At 33.9% G+C, this 20105-nt stretch overlaps 1 protein-coding gene across 1 annotated transcript in view; it reads left to right on the top strand.

Annotated features, from left to right (window-relative positions):
• ANTXR2 (anthrax toxin receptor 2) overlaps positions 1-20105 on the top strand; it is a 140155-nt gene that overhangs the window by 60962 nt on the left and 59088 nt on the right. Inside the window, exons 12-14 of the mRNA XM_006907619.3 lie at positions 2562-2657; positions 15932-15979; positions 17452-17544. Coding sequence (XP_006907681.1) covers positions 2562-2657; positions 15932-15979; positions 17452-17544 — 237 coding nt within the window. The remainder of the gene's footprint in view (positions 1-2561; positions 2658-15931; positions 15980-17451; positions 17545-20105) is intronic.

The following is a 20105-nucleotide window of genomic DNA, read 5'->3' on the forward strand; positions in this document are numbered from 1 at the left end:
GTTTAGGATACCTAAGTAATCAAATATAGAGCTTCCATTTTCATTCTACCAAACTCTACATAAAGAAATTGCTAGATTAGTATGTCTTTTTTATTTCTTATATTTTAAAATAATTATGGTAAATAGAACAGACTATCATCTTTGAATACCTTAAAATGGTTTACTAGTAAATGGTAGAGTTCTATAATGATACCATGTGTGTGAAGTTCTTATAGTTATTTTTCTTGTCTTCTAAAAGATAAATTAAATGAAGTGATCAAGGATTCTAAGTGATACTTTGGTGGTGTCTGTTTCAGTTAATTTGAAACCTAGCATGAGCTACGTAAATAGCTTATATGCTTATTCTCTCTTCCATTCAGATACAAAATTAGAAATCAAAAGATACTTTAATTGTTCATGTATACTTAATTCTTAATCTTTTTCTGAAAATTTCTGAAGTTAATGAATGTTATATGGTTTTTCCTGCTCTGAAAATTATTTCAAAAGTTATTTTTTAGTAGATTTATTAAAACTAAAAGTCTGCTAATAATAAATGTCTTTGAAAATTGATTTGTTTTGGGATAGTTTCCAAGCCACTATCTGGTAATCTCTTTTTCTTTGTTTTTCATTGTAATACTAACAGATGACACAGGAAATGACATGTGTTTCAAGATTTTTCAGATTAGCTAAATCAAGTATATTTTGCTAACACTTTGCTAATCCTTTTGAAAACTACCTTCTCTTCTCTTTTTAGTTATTTACAAATAACTGTTTCATAAAGATTATTATCTCTTTTTGTACATGTCATTATGTATTACACTTCAAATTCCATTATAAAGTGTTCTAATTAAATGCTACTACCATTGTAGCTTAAATATCTGAAAGTTTTTTTAGCTTTGAACAATCTTTACATTTTCCAAAATAAACTCTAGGGAATCCTAGTTCTGCAAGATATTGAAAATGTTATAAGCAAAAAAAATGGTTCTGTGATGATATAAGTTGGACTTCTTTGCTCCAAAACCATTCAGAGCTTTATAAATATGTTAGTGTGCAGAGTGATTTTCTAAGAGAGATATAACAGTCATGGCTTTTTTTGCAGTTTCATGATTTGGGAGCAACTGGCTTTCTAATTTTGTGGATTAGTCTAGAGGTCTGATTTTAAGCAAGTTGTTTTATTTCTTGGGGCCTCCATTTTCTAATACTTTTAATACAATGAAATTCTAAAAGGGTACTAGTAGGTTGTCTGCCTCCGCCTCCCAATCTCTCTTTCTCTCAGCTCTTGGGGTAAATGTGGCCTTGACATCTGGGCTTACACTTATTTGTTTTGAATGACAGGAAATATTATCTTTGAGAAGCTGCCTTATAAAGTCCCACATTTTTACCTAGGGTATTGATTTATTATTTTTCTTTCCTGAATTCTTTCTTTTAAAAACAAAACATTATTAGTGGGGATCCCACTGAGTGAGTTAGGAAGAGATACCTTGTTCCCTTGGAAACTTTATCTCTACACTGAAAACTCAGTAAACATTCTTTTTTGTGTTGTGGCTTTTACAGTATCATTTCTTTAGAGTTCATTCTCTTAGTAAATAGCCAAGCATGGAATATATGTTGGTGAGTAGGTTGGACCTAGCCTCTGACTTCCTAGAGCTCATATTAGGCAAATAGTGGCAGAAAAGAGAAATTAAATAAATAATTACAGTTCACCATAAACAAATGAACAAATAAATTGTGATAAGTGCTGAAGATTAAAGTATAGAGAACTATGCATTGTATAGTAAGGTGGAGCATCTCAGCCAGAGGGTGCAGGGAAGCCTTCCTAGGTCTGGGACTTCATTCAGCGAGGCTTTGTAGGATGAATAGGGGATTGCTAGATGAAGGGAGCTGGAGGCAGAGTCCAGAGCAGAGGCCTCAGGCCTGGAGGAACTTTGATTAGGAAGTGAAAGAATACCAGTGTGGTTCTCATGGGGGGTTAGCATTTGAGCTGCCACAAGTGATCTCCTGATATATAAATGCATGATTGCACTTTTGCATTGGTGCACATATACCATTTGCGGACAAGAACCACTGTTGTTGGTTTATCACCTGCTTGGTGATTTTTGATATTTATCTGTTCCTGTCATTAAATATATAAAGTAAATAGTGTTCTATCATCAAAAAGTCTGGAAAAATTTTGCATAAATTCTGCCTAGAGGTAATCATGCTTGTAACCAATATAACCCTTTCCCAGAGACAAAAGATAGGGACCTTAGGGACCGTCCATTCTATTACCTCAAGTAGCGATTTTTTCCTGCATTCCTTCAAGGCATAATTTAAAATGGTCTCTAGCACTTTGGAAGATTTTATATTAATTATTGCTTGTCTTATAGTAACATATATGAAATAGAATATAAAGAAATTTATACAATTTAAAGAAATATAGTAGAAATCTGGTTTGACATTGTTATACTTCTTGTATTATTTTCTGGTGTTTTCTTAAAATATATATATATATATATATACACATACATACATACATATATACATATTGGAATTTGACCCTAAGCTTTGCTGACCACCTTGTTTTTGTTTTCTTCCTACTCCAGTCTAATGGGGTTGCAGCCATCATTGCCATTTTGGTGTTACTGCTGCTCTTGGGCATTGGTTTGATGTGGTGGTTTTGGCCCCTTTGCTGCAAAGTGGTGAGTAAGAAGGATTTGCAACCCTACTCTTTTTTTTTTTTTAATCAATGAGGTGTAAGTAAGGCCTGAAATGTAAATCAATGCCACATTGTACAATGACAAAGTTTCAATTAGCAAATTGAGTTTTAATCGTTCTTATCACTATAATAAATTCTAGAAAACATGCATGCCCATAGTGTTTATTATTAAACACTTATCATCTAAAAAATACTTTAAAATCAGGTTTAGAGGAAGAAGGGGAGAGATCATAGGATAAAAAGTTTTCCACTGAAGCATAAAAGAATTTCAAGTAAATTGAATGATATTTTCTACTGGATTCACTGGGAGAAATTGATGATCTGTCAGGTTTATTTTTCAGTGCTTTCATTACCTTTCTGAAAGATCTACTATTTCAGGACCTTCTTTAAACAGAGAAAAGAAAAACATTTTAGAAGTAAATCAAGTACAAATGTTAGGGTATCTCTTAAACAGTCACTTATAGTCATGGCAGTTGGTTTTAGTTTGAGTCATTTTTCATGTTTGAGTAAAACCCTGAAAGAATATGGGTGTATATTAGTTTTCTATTGCTACTGTAACAAATTGCAACACATATGGTGCCTAAAAGCAACACAAATTTATTATCTAACCATTATGTAATCATGGATCCAGCATGGGTCTCACTTGGCTAAACTGGGCAAAAATGTTATCTGCAGGGATATATTTCTCTCTAATGCTCTAGAGGAGAATCTGTTCCCTTGCCTTTTCCAGCTTCTAGAGGCCATTCACATTTCTTGCCTTTATCTTCAAAGCTAGAAACATGCATCTCTTTGACCATTCTTCTGTGGTCACATCTCCCTCTGATGCTGAACCTAGCTGGGACAGGATCTCCAATGTTAGGAACAAAGTGATAAGGTTGGATGCTTGAATAATCCAGGATAATCTCCCATTTCAAGGTCTTTAACCTTAATCACATATGCAAAGTCTTTTTTGCCCAGTAAGGTAATTTATTTATAGTTCCAGGGAATGAGGGTATGGACATCTTTGTGGGGCAATTTCTACCTACCGCAGGGTAGAATGTTGAGTAATAAGTAACAGCAGATTTCAAGCAATCCAATTTGGATTCTTCAGGCTTCATAGAAAATATCCTGAAGAAGTACTTTCAAAGCATGCCAACTATTTATTTTGATAGTATTCCTTTTATTATAAGTGCATTATATATAACTTAGTATTCTATAGATCACACGTAGTTTTTTACATAATATTACTAGACTGCCTTCCCGCCCTGTACCTTTGCTGTTCGATTTCAGCTTCCTTGCGACACTAGACAGTGCTTTGCATTATTCCTGCATTTATTATTAATTGTACTTCAGTCTGCTTTCATGAAGCGACTTTACAGTCCTTTATCTCAGAGAAGTTGCCCATGGCGCGGCACAGGATTAACTTAAACAACAGTAGAGACAAGAAGCATCCTGTCTCGCTGAACTAATCAGTTTCCTGCCATTGCAATGTATGCACAAACGGTTTCCTGTTGTAATCTTGATTATCTTAGATATGCCTATTTTAGTGTGGCTACCATTCTTGAGTCTAAAACTAAAAGGCAAAAAAAAAGGTGCCCTAAGGTGATTTTCGTTCCTTGTTTTTTTAATTTAAACTTTGAAATGGTGGATTTCCTTCCTTGTTATTTTGCAATTTCACTTAGTATTGACCAGAAGGCTCAAAAATGTCAAAGTATATGTTTTTTTTGTTTTTTTTTTTCTTTTTAAGGCACTCACAAAAAAATGCAACGGACTCTTTTGAGAGGTTGCTAGATGGGCCCAAATGAGGCTTCAGCATCATTTTGGACTTTATAGAGAGGATTCAATCATCAGGTCATGAGAACAGATTTGTTCCAACTCCAGGACTCTGCAGATTACGAGTCACGGAGTGTATTTCTTTATGCCAGGCATAGAGGGGCACCTTTAAAGTGTGTTTTCCGAATGTCAGGAGGGCTTCTAATCCTCAGAAACATCAGGAATGCTTGCTAATTTCTAGAATTTATTTAATAGAGAGAAACACCTTTATATTACATTTAGGAATATAGATTAAAGAACAGCTAGTCCTGAGTATGAGCTTGTATTTTGATCTTGGTACAAAAGAGTCACAGCAAATATTTTCTAAAGTAGATTTAAAAGCAAGGAGAGAAGGTAGAGGCAAAATTCTACATTTATTTATCCCTTGGCAATCTAATATGTGCCCGTACTGTGCTAGGAATTAGGCAGAGGGGAGTGTACAAAAATGATTATAGTATGATATGTAAACTAACCTTTTAATATGTAAAAACAGATCTGTGGCCAAAGTGTAAATGGAGGGACACGAGTGCTCCAATAGCAATCTGTGTAAAGACCAGAAAGAACACAAAGGAAGAGGGATTTGCCAGAGTCAAGGGACTGTTTCAGAGAAAACTGACTGAGCCACTGACTCCAAACTGAGTTTTTAATAATGAATAAATTGTTGGCAGTTGATGAGGGACATTTCAGATGAAGTGTGTGCAGAATTACGAGTTATTCTGGCGTGCATTAAGGAGGCGTAGGCTGAAGCCTAGGGTGCCAGTGACAGGGAGTGGTGAGAGATGGTTTGGGATTTAGGCATGAACTTTATTCGGGAGGGCCACTTATGTGTTTTAGAAAGTTTGAACTGACCCCAAGGATGATGAGAAGCCACTGAAGAGATTTGCTCAGTATAATCCCCTGAAAGAAGCTTTGCTTGCTTCTTGGTTAGTGTTCTGAGGTCTGGTCCTGGCGGAGAATAAGTCTATATCCAACTGAGTTTCAGCAATTGAAACGAAAAGGCAGTGACAGGTAGTGCACCTTAAGTATGGCTGGAGAAAGTATCTCTAACAAAGTGTAGCGAGTTGGAGTATAATACGGAAGCTAAGTGAGCTAGAGGAACATGAAAGGAAAAAGGAGACTGTAACCTTGTGGGAAAAAAGAGATCTTGAGTGTATCAGAGGGTATTGTAGTACAATTGCAGGGTATTTATTTTATTTTGCTCCTTTTAGAGAATATATACGTGCAATGCTGGATTAGAATGTGGGTAGTTAAATAATTCTTAGCAGCATTAACTTATTAGGTATCAGTTTCACTTTGATTACTGTTTCCAGTAATATTACTTTTTAATGGGAAGTAAAATGCATTTCTTCTAGCTTGGTGTTGGACAAATTTCGTTTGAGCGTGTTTGAAGTACTAGTGGCAAAAATTTAAATCAGTCTTTCAACAGAAACCTGACTAAAGAGCCACAATGTGTATTCTCAGGCACAGCTAGATTATATCTGTGAGCCACCTCCTTGGGAATCACATGTTAGGAGCTCTTACCAAGGTAGAAAGCCTAAAACAAACCCCTGAACAGAGGCCTCTGTATTTGTCACATATTCTTAATTCAATCATCTCAGATTCCATGAAAATATCTGTGATTTAATCATTTATTGTTCAGAGATTAAAATTTCACAGATATCTAACAATAACTCAAAGATGACAGTGTTACTTATATCTTAGGCAGTGATTCTCAGTCCCCTCACCCCCATCCATTTCCAGAGGCTCTCAGAGCAGTGGCTGTCAAGTTCCCAAAGGTGGCTGGCTGTTCTCTCTGAGGGCGAGGAATGGGGCGGGTGCTATCCCTAGGGATTAATGCAGTTTGGAAAAGGCCCTTGTGGTAGGCTGAGTAATGATTCCTAAAATTATCCAGGTCTTAATTCCTGGAAACTTAATGTTATTTTACATAGCAAAAGAGACTTTGCAGACGTGATTCAATTAAGGATTTTGAGATAGGGAGTTTATCCAGGATGACCTAGGTTGTTTCTAAATGCAATCACAAGTGTTCTTATAAGAGGGAGGTGAAGGGAGATTGAAGGAGATTAGACTACAGAAGGGGAGAAAGCAATGTGACCCTGGAGGCAGAGATTGGGTGATGCAGCTACCAGCCAGGGAATGCTGATGGTTACCAGATTTTGGAAGAATAAGGAACCAGGGCAGCCTGCAGAAAGAAGCAGCTCTGTAAACACCTGATTTTAGCCTTGTAAGACTCACTTTGGACTTCTGGCCTCCAGAACTATAAGAAAATAAAATTCTGTTGTTTAAAGCCACTCAGTTTGTGGTAATTTGTTACAGCAGCATTAAGAAATTAATGTACTCCCTAATTGATTCTGATAATCTCCAGGGTTGGGAATCACTGTTTAGAGTGGTTGATTCAGGAATTCCTAGTAACTTGTTTTTGGATAAACTCATTTAAAAAAACTACACGGGGTACAAGAAGTTGTAAGATGGAAGAAAAAGAAATATTCTTTAAAATGTTTGCAATGGTTCTAAGGCTGTTAAAATCAATATCTATTTTTTAAGTTAAAATTACTATTCTGTTTTGTTTGGGGTAACTGTAAAGTAAATATATATAGCGATTTATATACTGAATAGAATTTGCTTGTTTCAGAGTGACAAGGAATGTTTGGAAGAAACAGGTTTCTAAATTTCAGAAATATCCAAGGCTTAGATGTTATTAGAACTAATTGACAACAGGGATCCATGGACAGCTTTCTCAGGGTATTTGTTATTTGCTAAAAGAAGCCAGTACAATTCCATTCATATTTAGATATTGAACTATTAAAAACAAAGATTTCTAACCAGAGGGTTATGAACTTCAATGGAAAAAAATCTTTATATTTACTTCTAACTAAAATTTATCATTTCCTTCATTTATGAATATAGACTACTGTCCACTAAAGTATTAGCGGTTCCGAAGACTTTGTCACCAATAGTAATCACAGATACCCTAGATCACATTTATGGTTGTTCAGATATTTTAAAAATACCTTTCACACGTATCACTACTTTAAACTTATAATAGCTCCTAGAACTACTATTATATTTCATTATTTAATGAATTAATAAAGAAGCACATATTTCTATATCACAGATTTGTTTTTACATATTTGGTAATTATATTTCAATATAATTAGGTTCCTTTAAATCCTATAAATTCCTATGTATTTTAACTTAGCTTAATTATTCTGAGAAGGGGTTCCTTCCATAGGTTCACCAGATTGCCAAAGAGGGTCATAGAATAAAAAAGGTTAAGGAAAAACCCCTGCAATAGAATAGCTGGACATCCAAGATGCTTTTAATATGAGATCATTTTGAAATTTTAAATCTTTCAGTTCATTTTAATGAGTATTTTCAAGGATAAAAGAGAGATGATATCATTAAAACCTTGCAGAATAGTGCACTCTCTGTGTCTGGGCTTTCCATGACAAATACAAATCTAAACCAATGATATTTAAAGAATTTTATCTAGTAATAATCATAACAAAAGAGCCCTCATGCAAAGCTAAAAATTTTAAGCACTAGCATTAGTGACTTGTGGAGTGTGTTGAGTTTGCAAACTATTCCATAAGGGAAAAGTTCTCATTTTTGTGTGAAGTTATTTCTCGCCATCTGTTAAGAGTCCGCATCCTGCTCATTGAGTACCCTCAAATCCATCCTTTACAACTGCTTTTCTTTAACAAAGACATCAAGAACATCGTTCCTTTTCCCTTAAATTAAAAAATGGGACAGGAAAGATTAAAAATAAACTTGTTATGTATTGAATCATGAGCGAGAGATCAGAAAATATGGATGTTTTCATCATTGTTTAGCTAAGAAGGTATGCTGAGTTTACAACAGATTTGTTTTACTATCAGGATGACAGAAATGACAGTCCTGTAGTTGCATCATTTGGAATAAACAGACACTCCGCAGAATTACAGATGTAAGGCTAATGAGGTGGCTAACAAAGGCTTTTTGGAGTGTTGTCAATTAGAATGTGTTATACAGCTGCAAATAAATATCTGAATATGCTGGAAATGATAGATGTTCACTTTGCTCTAATGTCTTTGGCCAAAGTTCTCCATCCTCAAGGGAGTCCTGCGAGTGCGTTTTCCTTAGTGCATTTAAACGTTACATAAAGATCTCATAAATCTTGATTTAAAAGCCATTTAAAAAGTTATCTTTTTAAAGCCCAATTTGCTTGTAACTAAGTTGAGCTTTCATGACTGTGGATATATCTGACTGGAGCTCTATAGAATCATTTTCTTAGCCAGCAACAGCTGTGCTGTTTTTTCTAAATAGTAATAATGTTTCTACATTCACTTGTTTTTTATTGTCGAGAAGGGCTCTTGGTGCCTTTATTGAGTTACTTTGAGAGCAGCCTGAGGTTTTTTTTTTCTTTTGGAATGCACAATAAAACAGAAGTAATTTAAATTTTAATATGCCTTCCTTGCACCATTAATTAAGATGATTTATGTTTGGTTGCCTCCTTAAAATAGAATGTGATGTTAGTACTTACTGCTTCCATGGTGATGTTTTCCAACAGAGCATCATTTACAAAACAGGGTATCAAACTCTTCCTGTCTTATTTGCTTTGACAGCAGCACCTTTACTCAATTCTTGGTAGAATAAACTTTAGCACTCTTCTTTCTAGTCCCTATTTGGCATTTTAAATGATATTTATTGTCTATACTTTCCACCAGTAATTTATTTGTTCAAAGTAAGAATCTTTGAACATTGATGAGTCTGTCAAGGAGGAAATTTGCTTTCCTGAGGAAGATGTGGTAACCAAGACCATATTTTGGTCTAGATGTTCAAAGCATCTAGTTTTGTGAGTTTCAGAAAAGGACTTTCCAAATTCCAATGTTAAGAGAATTTGTGTTTATGCATTTCAGAGGAAAGGAACTACACTGGCTCTCTGATCAAAAAGAGAAGAGAGAATGAAAGGAAGACTCACCTATATTTTAAACACGTTTTTATAACTGCTAAAAAGGAGTTCTCTATTGTCTGTGGGCTCTTAGGCACTTAGATGACACTGCTAATAAATTGGGCTTTTTTTTTCATCACTGGCAAGAATCAGTTCTGAAATACTACTTATCTACTGTTGTTGTATAGTATCTTTTTTTTTTCTTTTTTTAATCCAAGGCAGTTCACTGTTGACAGTTCTTTTCACTCTTTTCTGAATATCAGAACATATGATTGCATCAAGCTGGCTGCAGGCTCCAGCGCTGACATTTTCTAGCGCAAAGAATGCCCACATCACTCGAACATTTGAAAAGTGTTAATGAGCAGATCAAAAGGACTGTTGCCTGAAGCAGCTAACTTTTTTTTTCCCTAAGAAATCGGCTCTTCTCCAAATTGAAATCTTCATTCTAGCAGCTAAGTAGATGAGATGTAATCCTCCCTGATGATGATAATAACATGAAAAAAAACTTGGAGAAAAATCAAACTCTGCATATGGTTCATAAAGTGGTGAAAGTGTTTTCCAGAATCTTCAATACAGAGCTGAAGGATGCTAAGTGGAAAAATTCCTGGCAACTAGGCAATATTATGCCTTTTAAAATCTGCAAATTCTCATAAAATATGGTGCATATGAATACATCTTTTTCTAAAATGAATGTGTTCTTGCACTATTTAATACAAGAATGGGATTCGCATGACTGTTATTTTTAATGTATTTGGACTAACAGTAAGGTTTCCTTTTCTCTTGCTCTAGTTTTACTGAAATGTAGGAATATCAATTAGACACAGATTTTTGTCATTTTGAGCTGAATGGCTTCAGATTATTTTCACTCTCCTTTGTTAATTATGAGGCTGTGTGGTAGAGTGAAGAGAGGGAACATTTTGAAACATCGCAAAAAAAAAAAATTTATTTCCTGTTCCATCATTTCTAGGTTAGTGATGTTGGGCATGTGAATTAACAAGTTATATCTCAAGAAAACAGGGATCATAATCTTTATTTTACATAGTCACCATAAAAATTAAACTATATCTATCTGTCTACCTATTTATTTATTCATTCATGCATCCATCTATCCATCCATTCATCCATGCATCTTAACAAGTAACTACTCAACGAATCTTAAGTCTTTTCTTTTGCACCTTTTCCTTTCCAGTCCAAACCTTCTTTTGAAATGATGTCATATGGCAGAAAAGTTGAACTCAGAATTTGGAGGTAGATGGATTTGGATCCTGGGTTCAAATTCTAATGGTTTCTCTATATATCCTTGAGCAAGTTATTGGATTTAGAGCCTCTCTCTCCTTACATTTAAAATGTAGGTACGCATAGTAATGGCACAGATTATGAAAATAAGAGAAATATCGTGTGTGGTATATGGCAGAACCAATAGAAGGTGGGTATTGTTAATAGTAAGAATAGCACACAGATGAGTCATGGCTCTGTTTCTGTTTCTGAAGGTTCCATTATTTGTCGTGGTGGTGATTGTGTCTCTTAATTTACCAGGTCACAATTTGACTTAGACAGAGTTTTAAGGCCTTGGTTTCTATTGTTAACAATGTAGAAAATATACCTGCCAGGATTTCAATATTAATTTAAATTTATATTAGGTCACACATTTAGTCATATGTAAGATTAATTATGTTATTGGAAAAACAAACTAAATTTTCTTTTCTGGAATAAGATGAATACAAATGCATTTAGACATACGGCCTACTTAATTATGGAAAAGTATCGAAGCGAAAGTCCTGATGGAAATAATTATGATATATATTTTTTTAAACATTCTATTAGAATTTTCATATTGGAAAGGACCTACAAGTCATCGCATTTATTTCCCAGACGAAGAAGCTGAGGGTAGTCTGCCATTGAGTTTCTCCGTTCTCTGACTTTATTGGTTGAAAGAGAAATTTGATGCTTAATTTTCTTTGGAATTAGCAATATTTTAGTTTCATGGAAATCGTCTCTGTTTTATATTTATACATTTTTCCTCATTTTTTTCTTATAAATTTAGAGATCGGTTATGAGTCTTCGTAAATGTTCTCAGCTATTTCCTTCAACTCACTTTCAATCATATTTTTACTATCTGCTGTCTGCAGAGCATTTTATTAGGCACTGGTGATATTTATAAAAAAAAGAAATTATTATTGCCCTTAAGAAATATACATTCTTGAAGGGTAATTGAAATTTTTCAAAACAAGCATATAAACCCATATAATGAAGTATGAATGGTTCAACTTTGCATATAATGAAGTATGAATGGTTCAACTTTGCAGCAACATATAGTTTTAGAAGTTTTCAAGGTTCTAGATAAGGCAGTCATTAAGTTGGTAGACTAGTCTATGAAAGCTAGGTGAGACTTAATATTTTATTTGCGGGAAGCAAAGGGATCTTCAGTCTGCCTAAAGTAGAGGTACATATAGAGGGATATTCGTAAATAGGTTATTATGGCAGAACTACACCATGCTGAGGCATTTGAACATTGGGAATAGAAGAGCTGTTCATGTAAATGCACTAAAATGGAGCTTCGGTTTTCCAGTCTGTGGCTTATGATACCCGATAAAGAGTCTCTAGTAAAATGAAAGAATATGAAGATACGTCTCGTGATACTGTGTGAGTTTCTCAGCAGTGATCATATAAGGATTTTAAATTTAGATTCTATTTGCCCATATCAGTGCTAAATGTTATACAGGATAATGAGTATGACATAGAAAAAGGCAGAGGCATGGAGGAGTACGTTCAGTCATTCTCATGAGGTATACTGAACAAAGCTGAGAATACTGTTATGCCCTCAGAAATTTATATACCAGTGCAAGATGTACAGGTAATAAGCAGAGTAAATTTGAAATCCTCAAAGGGTATGAAAATGGGTTCAGATACATTATACTCAAACTTAGTGGACTGAAGGATGTTCCTGGGTGTTTTCCTAGTGAGAGAGCTCGTAACACTTTATGTAACTTGCAAAACTAAGACAGGAAGCAGGATTTGTAAGGTTGTTTCAATAAAAGTCAGTAATTTATTGATTTCAATTGTGATCATTGGAACCATTGACCCATTTGACCAGAGAAACGATCGATGAAGCTTCTGTTGAAAAATATTGACCTTGTCTGCATAGGTTATAATGAAGGATGGATTAGAGACAAATGAACAAGCTAGATACTTAATTTAAGTAAATAGAGCATGTAGACAATGATGCCAAAAAAAAAAAAGCTATGGTAATTATAGACTATCAATCAATGTTATCAATATGCTGTTAATTAAAACGCATAAAAAAGTGAGGACTGGTGGGGGTGCATCTGTTTCGTCTGAGGACTATTCACACTATTAATTCTGGAAAGCATACTTTGAGATATTGATCAAATGAATGTATGCTAAAAAAAAAGAACCAAGATGACCAAATAATTCAGAACCATTGCATGGTAAATGGTTGTGATGTTTACCTTTCAGATGAATAGGCTCAATAGATATGTGGTTATTATTCCAGTATTCAAAAATAGGAACTGCTGTCTTCTGGAAGGAAAATCAGATGTGTGTATGTGTATGTGTATGTACGTGTGTGTGTCTGTGTGTGTGTATGTGTGTGTGTTTCCACATCCTAGGATCAGGACTAAACAGTGGAAACTACAGAGAGGGAGGATTTGGCATCTTTTGAGGGAAAAACTTTCAAATGATGTGAGTTTCTTGCCAATGGAATGAATTGCTTTGTGAGGTAATGAATTTCTATTTATTGCAAGAGTTCAAACATAGACTTCAACTTGGTGGGAATTTTTCAGAACACTGAAGTTTTGGTTGAATGCATTAAAGAGGTTGAAAATGTTGCACTAGAGATTTTTATAGTCTAGAGAATCTTGAGTTCATGGTTTTAGGTAATGATAGGGGGAATGTAATGCAGAGAATCTGTCCTTCCCTGGTTCTTCCTCTCCCTTTCTTTTCTCTCCTCCCCTTCTTTTTTTTTCTCTCTCTCTCTCTTCATCTCTTCCTCCCTCTTTTCTACCTTTCCCACCTTCCTCCTTTCTTCTTCTCCTAACTTCCATATTTTTTCTTCCTTTCTTTTCCCTTACAAAATACAAACTTTACTAAGTACTGGGAATACAGTGAGACACAATGGCATAAAACCCATCCTCATGAAAGTTACAGTATTTTGGAACTAGAAAAGGTTATCAACTCTGATAAATGCTAAAGAAGAACAAATAGGCATCTACGCATATGAAAGAAATCTGATCTGTTTGGGGACAATTGGGAAAATTCATGGAGAAGGGGAACTATTTCAAGGACTATTAGATATAGTAAATGATTTGGTGAAGTCATTTAGAAGAGGGGAAGAAATTATAGATTATATGAATAATTTGAAACTAGAAAGAGTAATTTACTTGAAAGACACAGGGGAGATAGGAAGAAGAGATGGCTTTGTTGAGTGTGAAATGTTGATAGAGCTGGTTTTCATTGATCGACTTTTGACAATTGGGTTGACAATGATAGGAGGTGATTCCTTTATATAAAGGAAATGCACCTATAGCTTGATAACCTTAAATTTGTTTTATTTTACTACAGTCTTATTTTAAATCTTAATTCTCCACTGGCATTTATTTCTGTGCTAAAGTAAAAATATACAGATTTTTATCTTTCAAAATTACTAAAAAGAACTTGAATTTTGTTTATTAATAAAATAAAATTGAATTAAATAAAAAGGCTAAATAGAAATAACATTTCTTATAGCAAGCTTTTCAAAACTTGAATGCTACAAGAAAGAGTTAGTTTGAGTTTTCAGTCAAACTAAATTATTGTCCAGTTAGATCTGTGTGGTTGTAATAACTGTGTATTTTTCCCTGAGATTTGATCTAAACTGAAATTTGAATGTTGAAAATATTATATATAAAAAATTGAGTCAGTTCTCTAAAAAGTATCAATAACATTAAAAATTTAAAAACCCTTAATTAAGGAAAATTTCAAACATACACATAGGAAAGACTAAAATAATGACTTCTATATCTCCTTTACTCAGTTTCAATGCTTCTCAATTTATGGCTAATCTTAATTCATCTGTAATTCCATCTACTTCCCCACCCCAAATTATCTTGGTGAAAATGTCACAGTTATATCATTTAAAATGGAAGTTTTTCAGTATATATATCTTTAAAAGACAAGCAGTCTTTAAAAATTGTACTCAGGACAATAGTAATATACTTAAATAGTGATACTAATTCCTTGATGATATTCATTTTCAAAGTTACTATTTTAAACTTTTGGAAATTTAATAACATAATTGAAAACATTCGACATTAAAAAAGTGAAGCAGTTATATTTTTAAACAGTGTTTTTTTCTTAGTTTAGAGACTTGGTTGTATACCTGTATGATCAGAAGCCATTGGTACTTGGTCAATAATTTTCTAAGATGATGGTGCCAAAGTCCAACTCTAGTACCGGTAAAGGTCATTGAAATTATATCTCAATCTCTATTTTCTCACATAAAGAATTAACCGTATAAAACTTTATGAAAGAATATATTAAGTAATGATTCACAGGGAAGGAATCTTGGCTAAATGTTGGTTTGTTTTTAGGTTAAATGGTGGGGAATGAGAGTAAATTAATTTTCTTATCATCTCATCCAAAGCAAGCTAAGTTTTATATTGTCAATTTTGAAAAAGTCAATGAATCATACATAGCAGGGTGATTTTGCTAGTCAATTCCTACTCTGTTTGAGGGGACATATTATAATTAGTGAAAAATGTTTGCATTTTGACATTAGAAGAACCACTTAATGAAACTTTGCACAAGGTATTTGATAATGTTTGTTCTTGTTATTCACCTGAAAAATGAAGCTGCTAATATTTCTAAATCATAAAGATAAAATGAATGAATATGTATGGGGAGTTTTGTGAATTTTAGGTGCTCGTTATCTAGTTCTGCCTAGCAAATGACTCCACAACCTTGTGCCTCTAAATAGTTTGGTGTCTTTATGGTTCTGTGGAGACTGGCTCAGCTAGAAGATTCTTACTCTGGTGTTTTCTCACGTGATTACAGTCAGGTAGCAGCTGGGCTGGAGTCATCTGAAAGCTTAAGAGGCCTCTATGTCCAAATGAGATTCTTCTCTCACATGTCTGGCAACCCAGTTTAGATGGCTGACATGGCTGAGACTGGCCAGGAGCCTCTCTCATCACTCAGTCTTTCCATAAGATTATCTTGGGCTTCCTCACAGCTTAATGGTATCAGCGTAGACTTCTGACATGACAGCAGGCTTCCCCCAGAATGAGTGTTCCGAGGGTGTCAGGGGAAGTGGTAAAACTTCTTTTGACCTAGCCTCAGAAGTCACGTGGTACCACTTCTCTCTCATGCTAGAAAGCCCAGATTCAAAGGGAGGGTTATACATATTGGGAGGCAAGGATCACTGGGAATGTCTTGGGTACTAACACAGTATTTTACTTATCTAATTATTTTTACAATCCTTACTGTTTCTTCTCTATACCACTTTTTATCATTTTATTTATTTGTTTATTTATTTTTTTGGACAGGTTATCAAGGATCCCCTGCCTCCACCACCACCCTCTGCGCCGGTAGAGGTAAATAAATACCTAATAAGTGATATCTGTGTTTTTTTCCCCTGTATTTAGATATATATCCCCAAGTTTGACCAATTACATTGTTGTTAGATAACTAAGATACCTATGTGTTGACTTTTGAATTATGAAAACCAGTTGTTGTTTGTCCTCTATAGTTTCTTTCATGTGCTAGAGGAATGAGTCCTTCACACATTGATAAACATAGACTGGCCATCAAGATCAGCAGTACATAGAGATTGAAATTACTTCTTATAGCAATATATCAATAGTTCTGCTGAACAAAATGTTGGAAAATCCCAACTGGTAGTTTTAAGGATGTTATTAGTTTCTTCAAGATGATTATTACAGTAGTCCTTATCTGTGATTTCTCTTTCCACACTTTCAGTCAATTGAGGTCTGAAAATATTAAATGATATATTCCAGAAATAAATAATTTATAAGTTTTAAATTATGCCATTCTGTTTAGGGTAATGAAATCTTACACCATCCTGCTCTGTCCTGCCCAGGACCTGAATCATCCCTTTGTCCACTGTATCCATGCTGTGTAGCAGCCTGTTGTCACTCTGTAGCTGTCTTGGTTACCAGATTGACTGTCAGAGTATTATAGTACTTGTGTTCTAGTAACCCTTAGTTTACTTAATAATGGCCCCAAAGCTCAAGAGTAGTGATATTGGCAGTTTGGATATGCCAAAGAGAAGCCGTAAAGTGCTTTACGTGAAAAGATGAAAATTCTCAACTTATTAAGGAAAGAGAAAAAAAAATCATATGCTGAGGTTGCTAAGATCTATAGTAAGAATCTATAGTAAGAATGAATCTTCTATCCATGAAATCTCCTAATTTATACGATAAATTGTATCATAGATATGTATTTATAAGGAAAAAACATTGTATATAGATATATAGGGTTTGATACCATCCACTGTTTCAGGCATCCACTGGGGGTTAGGGAATGTGTACCCGGCAGATAAGGGGGGACTACTGTACTTTTATATTATTCTGTTTGTTAGCCAAAATTGTGTTGGCAACATGAAATATGGGATGTGCTGATGTGCATCTTCAAAGCTTCTCAACTGCCAATCTCTTTAGTACAAACTTCGCAGAGTTCAAACTTATATATATGTTGATGCTTTAAATGAGTATTGAAATGCTGCCCTAATTTTAATGTTTTATCTTTTTAAATAAGAAGCAATGAATAGGAAAAACAAATGATGCTTATAGCAACTTTTGGTATTCTAGTGAAATAAGGCAGATTCCTAAAGTTGTGGAAGGGAAGGAGTCCTCATTCTGTAGAACTCTACTTGAAATTTATATATGTAATCACAAATACATCTACACGAAAATATATAATTTTTACTACATTTCTTACATATCAATGGCATTATTCAGAAAAATGGTTAAATGTGAGCTGGTTCTGACTAAGCAATATTTTAGAAATTTAATTTAACCAGTTTTTAAAAATTGTATCTAAATAGGAAGAAGAAGAACCCTTGCCTAACAAGAAATGGCCAACTGTGGATGCTTCCTATTATGGTGGCAGAGGGGTTGGAGGAATTAAGAGAATGGAGGTTGGTATCTCACACAAAAAATGGAAACTGCTAATTTGGAATATATATTTCTAGAAGTATTAAGCCATGGAAACTGTACTTTTTATAATTCAGTATCTCAATACATCCATTTTTACTTAACACTGTTTTTTGGGGGGATTTTTTTTCCCTGCGGGAACATCTTAGCCATTTCAAAGCTGTCCAAAATGAACTGACTTCAGTAGTCAAAGAATTGCATTGATAAGATGTTTGAATTTTAAAGGGCAAAACAAAGTTAGGGTTTTTCTCACTATTTTGGAAAAAATTACTGCAGAGAACATCAACTTTGAAGAAGCCAACCACTTAAAATTGCAACAATGCTTATCTTTGAAAAGATCCAATAGTTATGTATTATTTGAGGAGAAAATGTTAAAATATTTAATATTATGGATATGACTCATCTCAAATGTAGAGGAAGTGCATTTAAGGCTTTTTTTCATAACTTTTAGTTATCACTTATGAATGACCTTAATAAGTATTAAATATTTATGAAACGTACCAAATTTTTTGACTGGCTTAAATTGTGGAATAATTGAACTTTAATATTATATCTTAAACATCAAATGAGGTCTTCTTACTACCACAGAAATATTTTTCAAAGTGCTTAATTAATTAATAATAAGCATTCATTGCCAGTACTGAGCCCTTAACAACAGTTTAGATAGGCTATCATCTCACCCCAATGAGTAATTAAAGAAATTTTTTCATTGATATATTGACTTTATTATTAAACACAGATCTTGACATTTTCTCCATATTAGTCATCCTTTAATTTTACTTCTTAATAAGGAATTATTTTTGTGTTGTGCAGTCATTGCACTTGTCTCTTACTGTCGGATCTGCTTTGTCCCATTACTGCCAGGAAAAATCAATTAGCTAATTAATGACCTGTTGCAATTTTCTCTTTTTATTAAATTCAGATACCTGAGGAGTTTCCCCTTTTTAGAATAAATTTCAATATTTTTCAAGAGAAGCCAGGCCTACGTAATGTGGTTGTCATTACCAAAATGGTTATTCAAGTCATCTGATAGTGATTCTCATTTTCTTGAGCACTTTGGATCTTAAAATAATGCACATTTTCCCTAAGACCTTGCCAAAGCATTGCTGAAATAGCCTCTGAGACAAGTACCTCATTGCCAGTAAGCCATGGAAAAGGCAAGTGCTAGAAGCTATTAAGTTTATCTTTTGGAGAAGAGATTACGTAAGTGTTCATATGTGGGTAATTGGGAATATCAAGTAGTACAGAGAACATGACTGGGCTAGCTCTTGTCGTTTGATACAGAAGGAAGGTCATTTTCCTTTAGCTTGCCTTTGTTGTGTTGTTCTAGTATTCCTATCTCTATAAAATATGCTTGTAAATAAAAATGTAACATATAGATATCTAAGTATGATCGGTCACAACTTATTTTTAGTTTATTTAATCTCATTCCAAAAAGATGTATGCAAAGGGGAAAAAGGTTTGACATAATACGCTACAAAATGTTAGAATAATTTTCTCTGGATGGAGTGATTTTCAATTTATACTATATATTCTTCTATTTTTTCCTAACTTATTCGACATTAAGCATCTACTACTTACATTCAGAATAATAAATTTAATTCTATTTTGAAATCCACATGTGTAAAATACCACATGACAAGATATGAATATATTAATATGTGATGTATGAGTATATTTTAAATGAATAAATAATATTCCTACTGAAAACATTAGGAATTATGCCAGATTTTAGTTAGTTTAATAGTCCAGTGTTCCAAAGATTGAGATCTCTTTCTAAAGAAAAGCAAAGCATAGGCATGAGCTGAATGGCTCCTGAGTTAAAGGGTATATTATTAGTCAATGCTCAAGAAAGCCAAGGGCTCATGCACATTCTTGAGTAACTCACATTTCAAGTTTTAAGCATTGACCCTTAATATGTGATATTATATTGCCCATCCTGTTCGATTGAGGAAAATTTATGAAAAAGACTCACCCACTTTTAATAAGTCAAGATATATTTTAGCCGTCAATAATTCTGGCTTAATTTTATGGAGTATGCCATCAATGAGGTGGAAATGAGAATGAGAATGAAAAAAAAGTGAGAAAGTAAATGTGGGTATTACAAAGAGGAAACACAATACATAAAAATACACAAAAATTGAAGTGAGAATTAAACATCTTTAAACTGTCTCAAACATGAACTTATTTAAAGGAAAATAGAATGCATAATCTGGTTGAAAATTATGCTTATTCAAACCTAGAGAGTATATCTCTTAAAAAAATACCTTCAACTGGGGAAAGTAGAAATTATAGAAATTATGAGCACATCTGAATTACAGAACATATCTTCATAACTAATGTTATTTTAAGCCAGTCTAGGGATTTTACCTAGAAATTTTTTTCATACTCCTCTTTTAAATTAAATACTTAAACACCATGGTAATGGAAATTTGCAGAAAACTGGAGCTGAGCTGATGTTAATAACAGCTGTTAGCACAACTGATCCACAATACCTAATGACTTCAAATGTGTGTTTCTGCCAATTCAATGTGAAACTGTTTTT

Source organism: Pteropus alecto, unplaced genomic scaffold (genome assembly GCF_000325575.1).
Source record: "Pteropus alecto unplaced genomic scaffold, ASM32557v1 scaffold161, whole genome shotgun sequence".
Lineage (NCBI taxonomy): Eukaryota > Metazoa > Chordata > Mammalia > Chiroptera > Pteropodidae > Pteropus > Pteropus alecto.